At 55.7% G+C, this 21021-nt stretch overlaps 2 protein-coding genes and 1 non-coding gene across 3 annotated transcripts; 1 reads left to right on the plus strand and 2 right to left on the minus strand.

The window, feature by feature from the left end:
• Positions 1-259: 259 nt before the first annotated feature.
• Positions 260-5061, minus strand: LOC34623738 (AF4/FMR2 family member 4). The gene is made up of 10 exons (XM_026335682.1): positions 4714-5061; positions 3667-4497; positions 3327-3441; positions 2981-3221; positions 2616-2920; positions 2313-2468; positions 2129-2241; positions 1909-1989; positions 624-751; positions 260-389 (listed from the first exon to the last, which is right to left on the minus strand). Exons 1-10 carry the CDS (start codon positions 5059-5061, stop codon positions 260-262), a joined length of 2448 nt encoding a protein of 815 aa, XP_026191467.1.
• A 7180-nt stretch (positions 5062-12241) lies between these two features.
• Positions 12242-12313, plus strand: Trnap-cgg. Its single transcript has one exon. It is a non-coding gene; the product is annotated as a tRNA-Pro (tRNA).
• A 1523-nt stretch (positions 12314-13836) lies between these two features.
• LOC34623403 lies at positions 13837-20635 on the minus strand. The gene is made up of 12 exons (XM_026335683.1): positions 18592-20635; positions 18027-18304; positions 17805-17855; positions 17128-17354; positions 16832-16935; positions 16570-16685; positions 16127-16221; positions 15358-15464; positions 15012-15261; positions 14687-14927; positions 14022-14507; positions 13837-13965 (listed from the first exon to the last, which is right to left on the minus strand). The coding sequence occupies exons 1-12, from the start codon at positions 20633-20635 to the stop codon at positions 13837-13839; spliced, it is 4128 nt and encodes a 1375-aa protein (XP_026191468.1).
• Between the last annotated feature and the right edge of the window lie 386 nt (positions 20636-21021).

The raw sequence follows: 21021 nt of genomic DNA on the forward strand, positions 1-21021 counted from the left end.
ACATGTTGTGTGTGCTGGCAGTTGTACAGCGCCTGAAGCGGCCTTGGCAGGGATCGAAGCCGCACAACAAAGGGCCTCCAGCAGAGGAATGTCAGCTTCGAGTATGTGATGCTTGTATTTTTTTCGGCATTGCTGCTTGCCGATGCTCTGGCTAGCCCACAGCATCCCTGCACAACTGCATGCCGCTTAAGGAGGCCAATGCTGCTCCAGAGATTTCGCTACCGTTCTTTTCAACAAGACAAAGCAAGCCCCCGCAGATCTATCGAATATCTATTCCAGGCGGATCAGTTAGGCTTCCCACCATCGCCATTGGTCGGTGTCGGGCCTCTACAGCCCGAGCAGCAGCAGCAGCAGCAGCAGCAGCAGCAGCAAGGTTGACACTGCTTAGACTTCACTTCATGCCGACGTTGTGGCGGGAGACATGCGTTCTGGAGAGCGCCGAAAGGCCTCAGGGGGGGAGGCGAGGGGAGAAGGGGTCAATGCCGTCGAGCCAACCACGTGGGAGAAGTTGTAAGCCTCGTTGCAGCTGCTTCGCCCCTGTGCTGAGAGGTCTGTGAGACCGTCGATAGGCTGAGATGCCGCCTCCCTGTGTTGCAGTCGCTCCTGCTGCACAGCTGCAGCACTTCTGGTCAGCAACAGCGCCTTCGACACCTCCAGCGTCTCCTGCTGCCCCTGCTGCGTGTTCGCCGCTCCCTGCGGCAGCAGCTGCTGCGGCTGCGGCGATGACTGCAGCAGCAGCAGCTCGCCTGCCCTGCCGTCCTCTTGATGCTCAGCTGCGCTGCAGGTCGTCGCTGTCGAGGTGCAGCGCCACTGCACTGGCCTCGCCGAAAAATCGCCTGCTTTCTGGTGCGTTGCTGCAGGCAAAGCAATCGAAGCGGGAGGCATCGACATGCCCGAAGCACGTCTCTCCTCTCCCCCACTCGCAGCAGGTTGCAAGCCTTCGGCTGACGGCGCATTCGCAGCCACGGCAGCGTGAAACAGCACCGGCGACACACAGGGGGCTAGAGGACAGGAAAATGAATCCTCGCGCTGCTGCTGCTGCTGCTGCTGCGGCTGCTGCTGCTCTCCTGGGCGGGCTGCATCCGCTATGCCGCGTGCTGTCGGAGAATCAAGCTGTTGTTGTTGCTGCTGCTGCTCAATTGCTGCGGTGTGCGATGCACCGCTCCCACGTGCTGCTCGCGCTGCCACGGCTGCATGAAAGGCTGCAGCAGCAATGGCCGGCTGCTGCAAGTGCCCTCTCAGCTGCTGCTGCAGCATGGCTTGCTGGCTCGGAGGATTCTGCTGCTGCAACTTTGCAACTGCCGCCTTTGCTGCTGCTGCATTCATCGCGGCTTTCATTTGGGCGAGGAGCTGCACTCTGCCCTGGATCATTAGCAGCTGCTGCGGGCTGTATCCAGCTTGCTGCAGCAGCAATTTCTGCTGCAGCCACTGCTGCTGCCGGTGCCGCTGGAGGAACTGCTGCTGCTGTTGCTGCTGCTGCTGCTGCTGCTGCTGTTGCTGCTGCTGCTGTTGCTGCTGCTGCTGTGTAGGCACAGCACTGAGGCCCTCTCCGGCCTCTCCCTGTTGCCGCTGCTGTGCATCCATCTGCAAAATCTGTTGCAGCAAGAGACCCGAAGTGTAATTCTTTTGGTGCTGCTTGAGCTGATTGTGTTGTTGCCACGCTGGTGCAGCTGTGGGCTGTTGCTGCTGGGGAGTCGCTGCCGCCGGATGCGCAGCAGAGGAGGCAGGCGCTTGTGTTACTGCTGCAGCGGCGAACTGCTGCTGCTGCATGGACTGCTGCTGCTGCATGGACTGCTGCTGCTGAACGGCAAAGATGCGTTGCAACTCTTGCTGCTGCAGGTGTTGCTGCAGCTGTCTCCGTAGCTTCTGCGCGTCTTGAGCCGGCAGCTGTCGCAAAGCAGTCGCTACGGAGCTTGCTGACACTGAAGGCGGTGGAGTTGTTGTCGCTTGCGTGGTGGATGTCTCTGCAGCCGTTGCAGTTTCGTCTGTCTCCAAAGGAGGTTTAGGGGCGGCCGTTGTTGGCTGCGTGGCTGTTGCAGCAGAAGGCGGAGCAACTGCTGCCCCCGGCAACGGAGAGGTGTGGGGAGTGGCTGCGGGGGTGTGCTGCGTGCCGCGGATGATTTGCTGCTGCAGACGCTTCTGTTGCTGCTGCTGCATTTGCTGCACGCGGTGTTGCTGCTGCTGCAGATGCAGCTGCTGCTGCAGCACCTCGTAGGAGGAGCCGCGCAAGGACGAAGCGATCTTCGCCAGAGCCTTGCGGTGTCTATGGCCTGCCCAGTCCCTCCAAAAGCCGCACTCGTCGCTGCTGTAGCCTGCTGGATCGGCGGCGGCTTCCTCAGCGGTGTACAGACACATGCTGCCGCCGCAGGCTCCGGGGGCGAGCACGCTGCAGCAGCCGTCGGCGGAAGCGCTGGCTTGCTGCGACTCCGAATCGACTCCGAAAGGCGCAGCGGCAGCGAAGTCGGTGGCTGTCAGAGACACCCTTTCAGAGGCTTCGCGCAGCTCCCGCAGCCGCTGCTTGTACGCGAGCCACAGCAGACGCGCAGGCGGCTTCCTGCAGCGGCTGAACCCGCGACTGCCGACGCCGCTGCAGGCTGCTGCAGCTTTGCCGCTGCTGCCACACCCTTGTGTGAACATATACACAAGGCTGTGATCTCGCGAAGCGCCTGGCCCCCCTGCAGGTGCTGCTACCCTCGAAACACACGCCAAAGCCTCTCCCGCCCCCCCCCCCGGAGCGCCAGCGCCTCCTCCAGCCGCAGTCGTCAGCCTGCGCATCTGTCGAGTCAACATGTTGCGGCGTTTAACGGCGGAAGCGGCGTCTCGATGAGCTCCATACGCAGTCGCGTGCCGGAGCTGAAAAGGATCTCTGTTCGAGCAGCACCAGATCATCGCCTCGCCAGCGCCGCTTCCCCCCCCTGCACTCCCCCCGCCGAGCAGCACGTGCTGCTGCACGTGCTGCTGCTGCATGTGCTGCTGCTGCACGTGCTGCGGCTGCACGTGCTGCTGGCTGTCGTAGAGAGAGCCGCATCCCTCAACGGAGAACCCCGTGAGCGCTCTTGTCAAGGCACGCGTGTGGACGCCTCCCCGACGCCGACTGCCTTGCTTGCCCTCTGCATCGACGTCGCTGCTCCCTGCTGCTGTGGATGCCACTTGCGCCGTAGACGCCACTTGCGCTGCAGCCGCTTCCAAGCTCCCACTCTCCGCAAGAGGAAGCCCATGCTCTCCGCAGCACACCCCCAGAGGCTGCCGTCGCTCCACTCCGCTGTGCTGCTGCTGCTGCAGATCCTCTTCCTGCCCGGAAGAGGGCTGCTGTGGGAGGCGCTCGCCTTGCTGCGCAGCGGGGTGGCTCTCGGCAAGCACTTCGTGCAAGAGAAACTCCGCGTAGACGGTGTATACGTGGGGCAAAGCTCCCTCACTTTCCTCCTCACACGACATCTGCTGCTGCTGACTGCTGCCGCTGCCGCCCATGCCCTCAAGGTGCTGCTGCTGCAGAGATGTAGGTCTCTTCCATCCACCAGAAAGCGCTTGATGATGTTGCTGTTGCTGCTGCTGCTGCTGCTGCTGGCGTGAGGACAGTCGCACCCCGCGCAGCAGGCTTTGCTGTTGTCTTGCGTGCATGTGTTGCTGCCCACTCAACCGCTGTTGCAGTGCCAACTGGTGCTGCTGTTGCTGTTGATCGAGCAGTTGCTGCTGTTGTCGCTGCAGCTGCAAAGTCGTGGACAGATCGAGATCGCCAGGAAGAGACGGAAGGTGCAGCGAGGGTCTGTGAACGCCGCTGCTTCCCTTTATAACCTGCTGCGGCAGCAGTGTGCCTCCCACCACTAGCGCCGGAGCACTGCTGTTGCTGTTGTTGCTGCCGTCGCCTACAGCAGCAGCACCAGAGGAACAAGAAGAAGAAACTCGTTCGCCTGCGTGGCGCAAGGCAGTAGTCTCTCCCGCACCGTCTTGCAGATGCCGCTGCTGAGCCGCCGTTGCCAGCTGATGCTGCAGCTGTAATTCTGCCAGCAGGCTTTCTTCCGTTCGGGAACGCTTCGCGGGAGGAGGGTTGTCTTGCATGCCCTCTAGCGAGGCTGCAGCGCTGGCAGTGGTCTCTCCTGCTGCGTTTCTTTGGGAAATTCCATCCCCGCGCATCTCGGCGAGAACGCCTGCGTAAGCGGCACTGATGAGGCGTCCTGAAGCGCTTCCCCCCCTCACCCCTCCAGTCGAGGAGAGCTCCTGAGCAGCAGCGAAGAAGCTCTCAGAAGCGAGGGAAGGGGCAGCGCCGACAGCGGCGGGAGGCAGCGGCTGGAAGGCGACTGTCGCATGCGGAGAGCTGCCCTTCAGAAAGGAGGCAGAAGAAGAGGAGGCCCCTTTCGCATTGTTTGCCTGCGCCGCGAGAAACTCGAAGCGACTGCTAATGCTGCTGCTGCAACCTGTTGCACTCAAAATCCCCAGCTCGGGAGAGGCTTCCGAGAGCAGCGTCGTGTCTGCAGGTGAGGCACGTAGCTGCAAGTCTTTCTGCAGCGTGTGGTGGCGCTGCTGGGTGTGCAGACTCTGCCTCGCTGCTGCCGAGGCTGCAGCAGCAGCAGCGGCTGCCTCTTCAAGCCACGACGAGGGAGGGGTGCCAGCGGCGAGAGGGAGGCGTGCGCCGTCGCGGGAATGCTGCTGTTGCTGCTGCTCTGCTGCTGCTGCTGCTGCCGCTGCTGCAGCTCCATGCAGCAGCCCCCCGTAGGCTTCTTCGGAAGCGTCGTCGCCTGCGCCATCTGCGGCAGAGGATCGTCCCTCCAAGGCAGCTAAGGGCCTAAGCCTGCACGGCGTGCCAATGGCAGATCCTGCAGGTGCGGCTCCCGCGGATGGAGGTATCCCTAGGAAGTGCCGATCTGTAGGGGGATCTATGCAATTGTTGCATCCCGGCACGTGTTCTTTGAGGCAGTGGGGATAGCAAGAAGCGCAACAGGGGGGTAGGGAAAGCGGGGGGTTCTTGATGTCTTCGGGGACGCAGCCAAAGTGATTTATGAAGCGAATGACTGCCCAGGCTTTCAGCTGAGCTGTGCTATCTCCGTATTTCTGCAGAAGACGCATATACGCGCAGAGAGAGAGAAAGAGACAGACATACATACGTACATACATTCACACACAGACATACATACTACAGATACACACACAGACAGTAGGCCTTCCAGTGAAAAGTGCGGCCACCCTCGAGAACGGGAGGCAGCCGAATAAGGCTCCGTGTCTTTCCAGCCCTATTGGCAAGCAGATTGGTGAGTGATTGTACACGGCAAGGCACTAGACGGACAGCGCGCGTGTCGAAACTTGGCAGCTGCATGGCAAGGGGGGCCCTCTCCCGCCACCTCCCCGCGGCTTGAAATCCTCAGCTCACCAAACTAGAGAAGGACACCTGCTTTCTGTTATTCTTGACGCGCTCTTGTGGGTATATCCAATACACCACGCGCCACTCCTGCAGCCACAAAACAGCAATAAGGGGCCGGCGAGCAAAGGGTCAGACGGAAAGGGCTGAAAAAGGGCAGCAGCGTCTGGCGGTGCATCTGACGCAGGCGACCCCACGCACGGAGATGCGAACAAGCACAGCCTCAAGTAAAGTACATTGCTGGGAACAGACAAGCGCAAAAGCGCGGCGGATATAGTTCCAGCGCATCAAGAGCAGCATGCCAGGGAAGCTGCCCTGCAGTGGTCTCCATGCAACAGACAGCCACAGTACGCTCATGGGCAGTTAGATCGGCTCTGCATGATCCCTATTGAAGGGGGCAGAGATCTCCATTTAATTCGTGCACCAGAAATTGACACAACACCCCCATGGAGCGACCCCACGGCGGGCCCCTTGAGGCGAAGGGAAGAGTCCCTCGCGCTCCCTGTTGAGTCATTTCTGCACTTCAATGACACGAATAGAAGTAGAAAATGCATATGAAGCCGCCCGGAGAACCGAGTACGAGGAAATACAAAGCTTTGCAAGGGCAAGAGCAGTCCCGAGGGGCCGGCAGCTGGGCCGGGGGGTGCCGCTGGGGGGGCCCCCAGGGCCATTTCGAGGGCCTTTGGGGGCCCTAATGAGTCAACTAATGTGTAAAAAAGGATTAAAATAACGCGGAAGCATTTGTGCGGGCTCCTGCAGAGGAGGGAGCTGCTGCGGTGTAGAGGCACTGCGCTGTGTGAGTGCTGCAGCTCAGGTGCGAATGCAGTAAAAGAGAAGGGGGGTCCTTGCCTCACCTCTTTGGCGCCAGGCTTATAGACGCGTTCACTCTTAGCCCTCATTGCTCCAGATGATCGAAAAGGAACGTTGTTTGAGGCGCCTTCCAGCTATGGCACTGCTTGCTGCGGGTGCTGCTGCTGCTGCTGCTACCGCTGCAGCAAGCGCCAAGCAGCCGGTCCTCTGCCTCACAGGCGAACGAATCCCACAAATCTACATTAAATACGCTATGACAACTCAAATGCTGCTCAAGACACAAATATCGAACCCCCAAACAGCCGCTTGCTGCTGCAATTGCTACGGCTGCAGCCGCAGCCGCAGCAACAGCGCAGTGACTGGCGCTGCCGCCTCAGCGGCAGCAGCGCAGCACAAGCAATATCGTGTTGTCTGAACTTCTCTCTCTCTCTCTCTATTCCCCAAAAAGTATAAGCGTGTACACGCACATTCCTGGAGTTTTGGCGGGAGCCGTTTGGGCCGTTCGAGTGTATTAGCCGTAGGCAGCTGGCTGCAGTGCTGTTGAGGGGCCCCCAGAGGCATGGTTACTGGCTACCTTTCTTAGAAAGTGCGCCACCTATAACGGCTCCTACCTGTTCAACGCACGCCGCTTTGTTGCTGCAAGACAAAGAGCTCTCTCTGGCTTCGGCAGGCACCGGAGCTGACGCCCAGAGGAGACCTTCCGACACTGCTGCCCCGCTAGGCCTCTGGCGCTCAAGCAGGGGGAGTCCAGAGGCGGCATAAGAATGTAAAACGCCACCCAACATTTTTAGTTTGGGGTTAACCACCACGCATGTAAAAGGTTTGCCACCAGAAATAGCCGCCTACACTGAGCGCCCTCAAAAAGGGAGCTGGCGGATGATACTCGCTGTATATAGGGGCGAAACTTCCAATTTAGCGCTTTCTACGACACTGGTAATAGTCAGCTAGGAAGTACTAAAGAATCAACATATTGGCGTGTGTGCTTTTAGTCCTTGTTTACTGCGAAGCATAGAGTCAGCTCAATTCAACAAGACGCTACGTAGTACGCCTATGCACTAGACGCTATGTGCAACTAGCTGTGAATGCTCGCACTGCCTACGTGAGCCTGGCTGTTCCTTCTCGCTCATGTCGGAGTTGTTAGGGGTATGGGCACGGGAAGGAGGCTACTCTTTTCCTTGCCCATACCCCTTAACATTATACTCGGTTTGCATGAAGGTTGAAGCGGAGCTCCACTTAAGGGCAACTCCGCGGGGGAACCCGCAACTACACAATAAATATTGACATAATAAGAATGAAGTTTTGCCTTTTTCTGTTCTAGGCCCTCATAGTTCCTGGCAAGAGGAAAGAGGACCACCTAGGATGCACGTTACTCCACCCTCTCAGCACTCCGGGCATTCACAGCTCGTTGACCCTTGCATCTGAGGCATACGCACACAAAATTACCTCTTCTTATGTCGAGTTGAAGCATTCTGCGATGCATAAGCTTTACGAGCACACAAGCCAATTAATTTCTGCCTTACTGATTTTAAGTGCAATGAAACTGATGTAGCAAAATGCAACCAAGTGTGGCTAAGTCTAACACATCTTGAACCTACATTTCCTACCACATACACTCGTTTCATGCCTCTCCAACGAACAAACTAAGTGCTTGACCGCGAAAGGGCTTTCGCCCTATCGCCACTCCCCAAGCAGATGGAAATATTTAGAAAAAAGTGCAAACGAAGAAAACAAATGAGTGCATCAACCGCAAAAGTAAATTAAATAAAAGAAAGGCACTCACATACACACTGGTCAGCAGCGAACAAGGGACCAAAGCAACGCAAACGGCGTGGCGTGACGCCTCGCTATCTCCACAGAGCTGAAATGTGTGCCTCTTGCTATGAGAAAACGCGTGAGTAGTAAAATGTGTTAAGGCAATCAAAGCACACACTATTTGAGCAGTGCATCCGCACCTCGCAGATCAATATCTGCATGCAAAATACAGATGACGCATGCAGAATGGTCGACTCCAGTACCCCAGAGGAGGCAGAAGAAAGAGTGTAAAACCAGCGTACCTGGGAGTGCCTGCACATAGTCTTTGAGTGTACAGAACACCCTACCAACAATAAATGGCAACGTTTCAAGCGATGTTCTCTGATGCAGAAAAAAATTTCAGGCAGAGCATTCGCTGGGGAGGAAAAAATTCAAGGAACGTGAGGAATCCCGTCCCAACTAGCGTTATTAATCAAATGGGTGCACAATCTCCCAAGGGCAACGATGCCTGCAGCTGCTCTCTTGTCAGCCGCTAAGATTGGTGCTCCCTGTCGAATTTAACTAAGAACTATCATGTACTGTCCTCAGCGTTTGACAGTCGTTGATTCCATCACTTCAACGGCTTTCTGTAGGTTCTATGCCTCCTAACAGGTCGTTTGGGTGAGCGGCAAGTCCGCAAATAACTTATGGAACTTTTTAAAGAAGCCAATAATGAAAATTTGATTGCACCTCCAACTTTGGGAATTCGAAGCAGTCAAGTGCATGGATAAGTGAAGTAATGATAGATGGTCATAGCTATATGACCATAAACTTCATCTCATCAAGATCCTATGCGCCTCGTAGAGCCTACCAACTCGCCAAAAACATGTTTCAAAGAGTCCAAATACACAGCCGATTGCTGTTTATCATAATAACGTGCTTACCTCTCTTGAGTTTCGTGCATGCATTCGAGTGCACTGACCAGCCATTCTCCAAATTACTCGTGTTTTGGGTGCTGACTCTGAATCACCAGCTCCAGGCTCGCATCGGAAACGAACTCCTCATTATAGACCAGAGGCGCGGAAGAGCCAAAAGTTGACGAGCGTACAGTTGTATTCTAAATCCACTCAGCGAAAGGGGAAAAGCCAAGCCAAGCAAATAAGTTTTGGGGAGCTGAGCCGCATCTACTGCAGAAGATTGAGGGCGGTTCTCTCTGTCCAGCTGCCCAAGGAAGGATCACAGCGGTCACACTTTGGTCTGCTTGTAGGCTGACCCTAGAGGCACGCCAAGAGGCACTAACAAGCTTCAGATCTCTATTAATAGTAATAGTCCTGAAAAATATGAGAAGCTTCCAAACATGAGTTATGAACAGATGAGCGACGAGCCGTGGCATGGCCAAAGCAAAGTATAAAACACGTCTTTTACTGTCCGTCGACAACAGAGTTGATGCTATCCTGATCCTTGGCCTTCGGGATCACAACAACACAATTCATGATCAGAGCAGTCTTAATGCTTTCATGAACTCGAGGGCTTTGCAAGAGGCCGGGTTCAGGAGAAAATTGCGCGGCTTTAACTGCTGACAAGCTGGGCACGAAGGTTTAACCTCCTTTACTTCTAGACGCAAACCACGGCACTAGAAGCGCTGTGAGAGCTTTCTTTCTGTAGATTTAAGGCCATTATGGCTCAAGAGAAGGTGAACATGCGCTTTGCAGATATCAACACTGTCGAACAAAGTCGAACGCCATACAAAAGGCAGCCACGCCACTTTGTTGTGAACGACAGGAAACCCTCCACAGCGTTCAAGTGCTTCACCCCTTTGCAGTTCTAGAGGTTGTCAATAGTAGCGGATGCATGAGACTTAAAAGCATATGCCTTAAGCAATTTGGATTAAAATGGTGTATCATCGCAGACTAGGCGGGTGAGCTGCAAATTAGTGAATTGCTGGAGCGTCACAAGATGCACACGCGTTGGCGATCATCTTGGTAATGGCCTTTATAGGCATCAGTAAACAGTCGTACTGCAGGAGGCGCTGAAGCCAGCGAGCCACTCCATAGATATCAAAGTCCTGAAAGTCCTTCGAAAGGTAGTTCAAAAACTGACGGCCTGCTGGGCAGTAAATGACACTCATATAATAGTGTGGGCATTTTTGCATGCCACAACACACCACAAAAAGTTCATTATACTAAACTGTATCTCGTTGCCCAGTTCCTTAGTAGAGAACTGACAAGTCCGATAATATGTTCCTTAATTGTTTCTAGCAAAGCATTGTTAGCTTGAGACAAGAAGAGGTGACGTTATGCGCGTGCCCGCTAGAAGCCATATCTAGCTAGCTGTGGATGCTCCGAGTGCAAAGACGGTTCGTCAACGCACCCTAGCTGTTCCTCTCCCCTCACGTAGGGCACTGTACGAAAAGAGCGTAGGTGGCGGGAATATATTTGAGGGACACACCATAACCTTCATTAGGTCTGTATTGAGCTTGAATTTGAGCGTTTCCCTACGGAGAGTGAGGGAACGCCACGGTAGTTCTTTTTGGAGAAAATATAATAACACCCAATTAAGTCTTGTATTGAATTTGGTGCTACAAGTGTTCCCCCATGGTGAGCCTAAATGAGGAAGCGTTTCACATGCGCATTTTGCGCTTTGCTTGAAAACTTCATACAGTGACACCCCCGTTCAAGCATTACAGGCATTTACAACTTGGGTCCTTGGCGAGGGCAAATAGCGGTCTGCTGCTGTTGCAATGTTTCCTTTCTGTGCCTTTTTAGTGTACCGCAGCGAGTGTGCCGCGTTGGAATGCCTTCGCTCGAGCGCAACAGCAGAAGATGCTTTATCGACTCCTCTGAAGCCGCTGCCAGGCCGCTTTAACAGAGGTACGCATACCCCATTATAACAGAAGTGCGGAAGGCTAGGGAGGTTCGCTGGGCCGGTACAATGCCCTGTATATAGGAGTCACTGTGACGTGTGCTGGTTCTCCTACAATCTAAGGCATAAAGGGCCGGCATGTTTTACTAGGAATATTCATGCTTCTCTGGCACGGTGAAGAATAGAGGCCGTGAAGCTCTGTGTGTATCATTTCACCGACCTCTTCGGCGATTTAAAGTTGCTTGGTGCCGATATTCGCTCTTCCCTGTGCTTCACGTTGCGCTGCAATACGTGCTTTCCAATTATCCTGAGACTGTAGGCGCTTTTGCCAAGTAAATGTTGGCAGCACGGCAAATGAGGGGCAGGAGGAATCGACTGAGAAATAGGCAAAACGATGCATACAGAGCTTAACGGCCTTTGCTCCTCGCTGTGCCACAAAAATCATGAATATCTCTAGTGGAACATGGCGGCCTTTATGCTTCCAATTGTTGAGGCACCAAAACTCAAGCTGTTTGTCTACCGTTAGTAGAAAGGATCCTCAGGGCCTTGAAGCTTTGCCAATGAAGGCACTCGAAGTGTGATGGAGTAGGCATGATGCAGACCATGCCTTCCTTTTGAGGGCTTGACTCTAAAGCCTACCTAAAACTACAAGCCAACCGGTTCCAATGGCTCCTTTTGCACACCGATTTCACAGACCACCAAAGAATTCACAGCCTAGGAGTACGTCAGTGTGATACCCCTTGCTCTAAAGGAGGTAAAGATTGAAGGGCGGCATCAGAGGCACGAGTAACAACTGGGCAAAGCAACAGGTTCAAGAAACACATGAGGGTCTCCTCACACGAAGGTCGTTGACTATTGAGTTCCTCAAGTTCCGTTTAGTTCTGCTTTGTTCTGTGTGCCTCATTCACACAACAGGGGTGCCTCGACTCTTGAGGAATCAGATCCTAGGTTTTCTTGTTTTGCATTAAAAAAGCAACCGCAAGAGCGCCGCGTGACAAAGCAGTAAAGATGACAAATGCGAGTACTCATGACCAATGTTTCCACCGCAGTGGTCGAAGGACTGCGCTGCATATTGTTAACATCATGAATTTAGCCTAATGGTTGATGAGGCGGTCCGCTTTTCCAAACCACTACGATGACCAGTGGCGCTACTAGAAAGTAAGCTGAATTTCCATAACGAGAAAATGCCCTTTGCTAGCTTTTATCCGGCCCATAGACACGAAATGGCACGCAAAGTGCCCCTATACTTCGCTATGAACTTCACACCCTCGACTAAAAACGAAAAGCACTATTACGGCGGACGCCATCTCCCGCACTCTGCACGGCACAAGGCAAGGCCCCACAAAGCTCTCCAAAGTCTCGCTTTTCTGATGCACCCTCAGAGCGCTGTGCAATTACCTTTTGTTTCCCTATTTTGTGTTCAAAGGCGTTGCCTTAAGGAAAGTTACTGCAACGCAAAGCCAACTAACAAAACGTGCCACGGTGTGCGGCTGTTTAGTCTAGGGGTATGATTCTCGCTTCGGGTGCGAGAGGTCCCGGGTTCGAATCCCGGAACAGCCCTTTCTTAGTCGTGGCCTATGCGTTCACCTCCTTTTGGGATTTTTGATCCGTGTCTTATCAGGAGCTGACGCTATGGTATCAGGGAATGCACAAGAGGGCACATGCTCTCTCTAGACACAGGGCGTAGGGATGGAGGCTTACTAACTTTCACGGGTCCATGATGGCAGTTGGGTGTGATCCAGAGGCTGTTGGCGTATTCAAGCCAAAAAAACCAAAAATTATCGTGTCATGGATGTGGTTACCTCTTTCTGCTTAGGGAAGGCAAATGGCCACTACTCTCCAGTGCAGGACGCGCTGTCTTGGAATTTCCAGGCCTGTGTGCCTCTGCGTAGGGGAGCTATGAGCATTGCTTAGTCCTGCACTTACCGTGAAAAAAGCACTCTCTAGAAATAATAATGGCTATATAGGCCTTGAGCCTAATGATTACGTGCGTCCCGAAGAAACTGCAGTGCACCCTTCAGCTACCTGCCAGGGGGGAAAGAGCAACATGGTAGCAAAAAAAAAGTGCCTACGGGAGTAGCGTGATGCGGAAGAAGCTGGCGACGCGCCATCCAGGAAGAAGACTAGGCGCAAAAAAGCATTTATTTGTAACGGTGCCCCCCCTCTACATGCCTCACGTTTACTAGCCTGATGGGCCCCACCAAGGCTCTTTTTGGTCGCCACTGCCTGTTGAACCCTTTAAAGAGTTAGCGGCATCCCTGCATGCCCGTTCGTCACTTTCACGTCGGCACTTGAGGCTCGTAGCGCACGCTAGACAAGAATGGCTGCTCCAACCAACTCCCTCGAGTTGTACGAGCAACTTCCGTTTTAGTTGTGGGAGCAGTTTCTTTCGTAAACCAGGCGCTGTGCTTTGCACGTAAGATATGCGGCATTGAAGTACGCCTGCACCTCGGGGGTTGTCCATTTTGGGGGTGGCTTAACTCCTGAAAGCCCCCTAAGAGTTGCAACAGAACCATCGCATTTGTGCAGCAGCCGAGCTGCTGCACATTCTCCTACGGGCTCTAGTGTCTTCAGCGTGAAGTCGGGGAATAATAGTCAGCGCGGTTTTACGCGTTAGCAAGCAGCCTCTACACAAGGTCCTGCTCTCTTGTGGGAGACCCTGCCTCGGTGGGGAGGTAGGGTGTGGCTCTCCTACGTAGATGGACGCAGAAGGCCTTTTATCCCTCGAGAAGCAAAGGGCGCACTCAAGCGCGAGTGGCTCGCCATATGGTGTTTGCCTCCTCACACCATCAGCAAACCGTCGAGCCCCGCGGTTTAAGCAATAATCGGATGCTGTGTATGAAAGCATTAACGCGTATGTACTCCTTATGAAGAGAGGCTATTCAGCAAACCCTAGCTCTAAAGCGTAATAAAACTGCGAACGGAAAACGCCGGTCTAGAGCTGAAGCCGCAGCACGGTACGGCTTTTGCATCCCCCAACACTCGGCTAGGGGCTGAAAGCGCCAGGTCGGAAAAGACGGATGCAGGGACGGAGGCGCAAGGGGAGTTTGTTTGGTGTCATAAATGTGGAGATGGGATCCGCCTTAGTGCCAGCAGCTGCGCTTTGGCATCAACAAGTATATAGCCTTCCAAATGAGGGGCTGGAAATAGCAAGAGGACTTGGCGTTTTCCCTGTATTCCACGCGAGGGGCATGCCCAACGAGCGAAATCGCCTGAGACACACGCGAACGATCAGATCCCGAATTCTCCCAGGAGGGCTCCTGCGCGCTTCAGCACTTTTATTCTCCACGAGCCTTGAAAGGGCACCCTCTTTCGGCAAGGAGTCGGTCTCAGACTCCCCTCTTGGTTGCCACGGAATATGCGTGCGGTCTCTAGGTGGTGTGTCTCTATTGGGTGTGAAGGAAAGGGTTTGGGTGTGAAGGAAAGGGTTTGGGTGTGAAGGAAAGGATTTGGGTGTGAAGGAAAGGATTTGGGTGTGAAGGAAAGGGTTTGGGTGTGAAGGAAAGGGTTTGGGTGTGAAGGAAAGGATTTGGGTGTGAAGGAAAGCTTGGGGTCTGGATCGCGCAATGAACTGCAGAGCCAAGCGTTTGCATCCCGAGATGGTAGGAAGAATGAGGCTCACATGCATCAGTGCCCCGTAGGCCTTAAGCTGCTCCTGCACGCAATCCTCGCTGCCACTCCAAACGGGTTTGGCGCCATCTGAAGAGCAGAGCTGTGCTGCGAGGTCCTCGATGAGTTGCTCATTGGCAGCACCCTGAGTACAAGAAATCCACAAACAGCCACGTGCATGCTAGCCTCCTGGGGGAAACTCACCATGGATCTACGCACACGTGGTTCTTCTGGACTCGCACGCCTTACACGATTGGGTCTGGTGGGTGTGGTGTACATATAGATACATACAGGAAAAGCCGGATCAGACACATTTCGGATTACCTCGTCGTCTTCTCCATCGTCATCCCTTCCGCTTCGCTCGAGCGTCACTTCGCACAGCCGTCGCAGCGCCAGAAGCAGACGCAGTTGAGGCTCCAGCAACGGCCGCAGCTGGGAGAGCAGCTCTACCTGCATCAACTCCCCCGCCGACAAGTCTGGCGCTGCTTCTGAAGTTGCAATCGGCTCCTCTGGCGGCACAGCTTGCAGAGAAGGGCAAGCACACCCCTCCGGGGATTCGCTCTTGCTGCTTCCCAGAGATCCAGGAACGCTCTGGCCTATCTTCTCTGGAGGCTGCTGCTCTGCCTCTTGGTGCTTCTCCTTCCCCTGCTGCTGACGCAGTAGCAGGTATGCGTGGGCACAGTCCATTCGCTGCACCAGCTGGATCACTCCAGGTGTCGGAAGGAGCCGGATCAGCGCAAAGAGGAGCTCTTTGTTGTTTGCAAGGCGGGGGGGCCTCAAAGCGGCACACAGGAAAATCAAAACCGAGCGAAAAACGAGCAGCCAACCTTCAAGATCACTTCCAGGCTCCCTCAAGTTCGAGGATGCCGTGGCATCAGCGCCACTGCCCGCCACAGTCGCTGATTGTGCTGTAAGAATCGGCTCCGCCTCAACCCTCTCGACGGCGTCCTCACCAAAAGCAGCAGCACCTACAGTTGCACTTGCAGCAGCAGCACCTCCAGTTGCAGTTGCAGGCCCTGTCAAAGCCGCAGGAAGAGGCAGCCGTGTTAGCAAGCGGCGCGTGAGAGAGGCCAAGAGGTCCAACAGCCGATCCGCAGCGAGCCTGCAAGGAAGGCAAAGAGGATCTGCGTCTGTGCGCCTAAACTGCCTTTGAAAGCTTGTTAAAATGCAGTACTTTGAGAAAAAAAGAGAGAAAGGGAGAGAGATTACACCGTGCAAAGGGCTGCAGAAGAGCACGATTCTCTCAATTTTAGGGGCATTAAAAGGGGCCAGGTACGTTCTGGGGGCGCATGGGGAATGGATGCATCTACATCTGCTTTCAACCCAGAAGCAGCAGCAGCAGCAGCAGCCGGAGGAGAAAAACAACATGGCACCAAAACGCAGCAGAGGCCAAACAAGTAAAAGAATCAGCAGCGCACCAGTGGATCATCTCGGCGGAGTGTGCGATGTTGATGAGGTTGGAGGCGCAGATTTCGAAGAAGAAGAGATTTCGAAACGTCGATGCATTCCTACAGCCCAACCGCGCGCACGCAACAGCGTAGCAACTGCAATCTGTAATGCGGAGATCCCGCCTTCATACCAAGCCACAAGCGGCTCGTTCCCTCAGCTGTGGGGTGGGCTTTAACTTCGAGGGAAAGCCGCAGACAGAGGTAGCGCTGGACAGACGCTGTCTCTCCCCTGACAGGTGACAGCATCCCGAAGAGCCGGCAGTCGACTGTATGCGCTAAAAGAGCAGCCAGGCATAGGCGAGCAAAGCGGACTTGCCATGCGATCAATCGGAGAAGCGCGAGGATAAGCAAGGAGCCTAGGGTGGCCTCTCGCAGCTTCGTTCCTCCTTCCCAGTATACGTCTCGCAGAACCTGGGCGCAGAGACACGTCCAAGCCTCACAGCCTACGTCGCAGATGCTCGAGTTGTGACGGGAGCTTTGGCACAAATATCCACAGTGCGCGATTTCTGTTACCGCGCTTCGCCTTCTGCAGCGGCCACCATGCAGCCCACGCAGGAGGCAAATCTCCAGGCTCCATAAACTCCATCAAAACACGAAGACTCCCGCCGTCTTCCCAGCGCGGAAGCGACTTTCTGCCTTTACGTCCCTCGAGGCTTTAAGGGCTTGCACCCCCCGATTAAGTACGCTCAGAAGGCGCTAGTCCTTAATGCCGAGCACGGAGAGCTGCTCCTGCGGGTGTGTGTATTATCTCCTGCCTACCTTCGAATGGAAGTGGCGGCAAGCGGACTGGTCCCTTGTAAGCATCAGCAAGCAGAGAGAAAGCAGCAGACCGGCAGGAGGCACGGGGTAAGATATATCGCGTCTTAGGCCTTTTGCTGCAGAAAGATCGCACAAAATGGAAAAGCGCATGCGCCGTACAGATCTGCTGCTGTTGAGGCTTACACAGCGTGCGGAGGCTGCTTCTTGCGAATTCGCGCGTCGCTCAGGAAGCCGAGAGAGCTACCCCTGGCTGAACTCTCACCGAGCAGAAGCGTCTTGAAGGTACACTGCGTCGGGAGGGCCTGTGCAGCCTCTAGAAGTGAGAGCAGAACCGCTTCACTCTCTTCGGTGGACAGACAGTACAGCCTGAGCAGCAACACGCAGCAACGCCCACGCCCCTCCAACTCACTCGTGCTGCCGCTCATCTCTCTTCTTGCGGATCGCAGTCATGCGGTGGCTGTCTCAGAGCTTTTGTCGAGCTTTCGAGTGAATCTGGAAGGACTGCGAGTGAGTCTAAGCGCGAGGAGGGAGGAGTGGGCAACCCGTTCAGCGGCTTACCGGAAGCATCTGTTGCGGTACAGGAGCACGTAGAGCAGCAGGGGGTGGAGGCTTCGCGCTAGAAGAGGGCCAGAGAGCCCTACGAGAAGCTGCCGAAAGCAGATTTCCTTGAAAGGCGGGAACCTCAGCTCAGGAGGCTGCATGTTCTCGAGGCACTCGCCGTTTGACTGGCATCTAAAGTAGGCAGGGTCGTACAACGCGCCGAGGGAGCCAAGGAACACGTTTGTCTGAACACAAAGGCGGAGCCCTCTCCGAACTGTTAGGGTGAATGAGCAAAGCCGAAGGGAGCAGCAAAAGGCGAGTGGGAGGGAAGGTGGCAAAGGGGTTCGAAGCGGCAGCGCACGAAACGTTGGGGATGTGCAGCAGCAGCAGCACCAAGACAGAAGGCACACACATACAGACGCTCTGTATATGCAGGCAGTGGTGGCTGGATGCAGGGGTGGCTAGAGGCAGGGGTGGCTCAATGGGGCAGTCAGGGAGTGCGCAACTCTACGGGTGAGAGGGGAAGGAGGGGGCGAGGGAATTTGCTGTTGCATGGTGTGTCTACGTGCTCTATCTCTGTATGACGGCTTCTGCTGAATCCATGGATGCTGCCTACACACTGATGCTGTAAGGGCGGAATGTGTGCAGCAGCAGCCGGAAAAAGGCAGCCGTGCTCGAGACCAGCCGCAGCTTACGGCTATGGGAGAGCGATGTGCAGCCTTCCACTGTTCAGTCACTGCGGAGCTCTCTGGAGAGGCTTTCTTCGCGCGGGGGCGAGGCGGAGGAGCACCAACACCAGCAGGAGCAGCAGAAGCAGCGACAGCAGGAGAAAGAGCAGGCTTCGCGACACGGGGGGGAGGCAGAGAAACGCCTCTAGCCAAAAGTACGTGCAGCAGGATATGCGTTTGCTGGCTTGCTGTTGTGAACGGCTCGAGTCTGCTAAGAGGGGCTTGGCAACCCCTTGATGCGCCTTCGTGACGCTGTTGAAGTGCATACAGTTGCTCTTGAGATTGCATGATGGCTTCCAAGCGAGTGGCGGGGGGAACATGGAAGGCGAGGGCAAGCAGCAGAAAGAGGCAGTACGTTCCCAAGACTTCAGAAGGCGTCACTCGGCATAGTTCTACATCCGGAGTCACTCCCCACGCCTCGCCAGCAGCGCAAATTGACCACGTTCGCAGCAGATAGGCTGCCAGCTCTGCAGCGCAAAAGGGCAGACTTAGAGCACACGCTGCGCATGCCTGTGCCAGCGACTGCCTGGAGCCGCCGGAGTCGCGAGAAGCAAGCCTACTCCTGAATTCAGCGATCTGAGGGTCTGAGCAGACGGAAAAAGAAGGACGGGATCCCAGGCACACCAAGCAGCAGCAGCGGCGAGACTAACTACAGGCTGCTGCTGCTGCTGCTGGTCGTCGCGATGGTGGCTCGGCTGCTACTAGGGGAAGGGGCAAGGATGCTGCTGCTGCTGCCTAAAGCTCTCCCACTTACCCTTGGCTTGCTCGGCGTTCTCCACGGAGGCATCCCACACCGCCATGAGAGCTTCCAGCAGCAACAGACAGGGGCTGTCTGCTGCTGGGCAGCTCAGCATGGGAATAAGGAGCTGCTGCTGCTGCCGCTGTTGCTGGTACAGGAAGTAGAAAGGCGCGCAATGCGCAGACCTGTCAGAAAGCGGAGGCAGCAAGCTGCTCAAACTCGAATCCGCTACAGGCGGCAGCCAGCCCTTGCTACCTTCGCACATCTTACAGCGACTGGCCTTCGCAGTCACAGCGGCACTTGCTTCCTGTCCAATATCCTTCGCGTGTCTTTCTGAGGAGGGCGCTGTAGTACACGGCGACGCGGCTTCTGCAGCTTCTCGTTCCTTCTGCTCCAGCTGCCTCGATCCGCCCCGTCCTCGAGTGTCTTCTTCCGAGGCGCGAGCGTCAGGAAGCTTCGCGGCAGGCGGTAAAGGACATGCCTTAGCCAGAATTTGGTGGGGGCAGACGAAAGCCAGCAGCTGCAGTAAAGCCACCAACAGCTGCTGCTGCATCTCAAAAGCCACACTCTGGAAGAAGGATGGCGGCTGCGTGAAGATCAGCAGAGAAATGATCGAATCCATAAGCGTCAAAAGGCACGAGCTATGAGTGCTCTGAAGGCCTCTCTGCGAGGGGTTTTTGACGCCACCCTCATAGCTGTTATTTCTGCTGCTGCCGCTGCTGCTGCTGCTGTTGTTTTCGCTGCTGTTGTTGTTTTCGCTGCTGTTGTTTTCGCTGCTGCTGCTGTCGCTGCTGCTGCTGTTGGAGATCAGGGTGCCTGCTTCAGCTCCTCCCACATCCAGGGGAGTCCAGAGGGGCAGCAGATACACGCGAAGCACATTGATCTCACCGTCGTCTCTGCTGCTGCCTTCTGTTGAAAGCCGCCTCGGAGCCTCTGTCGCTGAAGGGGCAGAAGGGGATGCCTCGGGTGTACTGCCACGTGTTGTGCCCCCCTCCGTTTGCTGCTCGAGGGAGTATGCGTACTGGCCTTGCCGTTGTTGCTGCAGGAGCTTCTGCACGTTCTCTGGAGCTGCGAGCTCGTCGCAAGACAGCAGCTTCTCTTCTAGCGGAGTCTGCGGCGGCACCGCAAACAGCAAGCCTCGAGCCGCTGCTGCTGCTGCATCTTTCGGGTAGAGTCTGCGCAGGGCCCCTAGCAAGGCTTCGTACAGTTCCACGCCGCAACCTTTCACAGGCACGCGAAACACGTGGCTCCTGTAGACAACGTCGACTTGCAGAAGACTGCTGTGTTTCGGGGGGTTATGAGGCGTCGAGGAGGGAGGGCAGCCTTCCTTGGCAAGAATAGCAGCTGGAAATGCGCTGGAAGAGGGGCTCTCCATCAGCGCGCCGGCACGCTCATCTTCAACACACACAGCAGCGCGTGAAGGCGCACGGGATGGTGATGCAGGGGGTGTTGAGCCTGCGAATTCGGCCTCGTGAGTCTTTTTGGCCTCGTGAGTCTTCGTCGTTTGTCTCGCTGCATCTGCCTCCGCAGCAGCGGGGGCATACTCGGCTGCCAGGAGAAGCTGCGTCACGGTAAAGCGCGCAGAGAGCGCCTCTATGACGAGGTGACAGAGGGTTGCTAGCGCTGCGACACCCTTGGCGTCTACGGATGAGCGGCTTTCTTCAGTGGCTCTGCACGTAAGGGGGCATTCTGGAGACTGCTGGCGCGAAAGAAGCAGCGGGGGAGTGTAAGAGGGGTCTGCGGCGGCGTAAACCGAGCAGCAGGCAGCAGCATATTCCCTGAAATGATGCGCGAAAAAGAGCAGCAGGGCCTTTACATTGCCGGTGCGCTCATTCGTCTGCAGCAGCGGCAGCAAGAGATACTGCCACACGCACGTGGCTGCCCCTTCAGGCAAGTAGGCTGGATTCAGCTGCAGCAGCCTTCGCCACAACGGGCATCTTGTCTCCAAAGCCTCTCCGGCTGCCGCTCTGGAAGTAATCGGCGAAACAACCGCCAACAGAGGATGCGCTGGATGCAAGGAAGCGGGGGAGTTCCCCGGAGAGGAAGGCGTCGATCCCATGGCTCACTCCGCCTCCAGCAGGGTTCTGCTGAAGGGGGGAAGCGGGGAGGGGGGAAAGAAGGCTGCTCTGGCTGGCTGGCGCTACCGTCGTGTAAAAATCTCGTCGAGCTTCGTGCAGCCGCCAAAGAAACAAGCCGCTGCAGCGCACGAAGCAAACTCCGGCGGCTTCGGAATGCAGAAAGCAATCGGCAGCGTGGCACAGAAGGGCAGGCGGGTGGAAGACGCGAAGAAGGGGCACCCGTGGGCGGAAAAGCGGGAAATCGAGGAGGAGAAAGAGAGCCTATGTAGCCTCAGAGGGCTGCAGGAGCTGGCAAAAGGACGCCTCGCGTCTGTGCGGTCTCTACTGCACGCCTCACGGCATTTTGTGGCGGGAGCTGGGAGCTTCT

Source organism: Cyclospora cayetanensis, unplaced genomic scaffold (genome assembly GCF_002999335.1).
Source record: "Cyclospora cayetanensis isolate NF1_C8 unplaced genomic scaffold, CcayRef3 CcayRef3_contig_77, whole genome shotgun sequence".
NCBI classification, from domain to species: domain Eukaryota; phylum Apicomplexa; class Conoidasida; order Eucoccidiorida; family Eimeriidae; genus Cyclospora; species Cyclospora cayetanensis.

What these genes read in the sequence shown, in the direction of transcription:
- LOC34623403 (XM_026335683.1), bottom strand. Translation starts at nt 20,635, where the DNA reads ATGGGATCGACGCCTTCCTCTCCGGGGAACTCCCCCGCTTCCTTGCAT. An exon ending in GACTCGAGCCGTTCACAACA is followed by an intron (nt 17,856 to 18,026) that starts GCAAGCCAGCAA and finishes GCCTCTCCAGAG; the next exon opens with AGCTCCGCAGTGACTGAACA. An exon ending in TACCGCAACAGATGCTTCCG is followed by an intron (nt 16,936 to 17,127) that starts GTAAGCCGCTGA and finishes GTTGCTGCTCAG; the next exon opens with GCTGTACTGTCTGTCCACCG.
- LOC34623738 (XM_026335682.1), bottom strand. Translation starts at nt 5,061, where the DNA reads ATGCGTCTTCTGCAGAAATACGGAGATAGCACAGCTCAGCTGAAAGCC. An exon ending in CCACCCCGCTGCGCAGCAAG is followed by an intron (nt 3,222 to 3,326) that starts GCGAGCGCCTCC and finishes TGTGCTGCGGAG; the next exon opens with AGCATGGGCTTCCTCTTGCG. An exon ending in CTTCAGTGTCAGCAAGCTCC is followed by an intron (nt 752 to 1,908) that starts GTAGCGACTGCT and finishes AGAGGACGGCAG; the next exon opens with GGCAGGCGAGCTGCTGCTGC.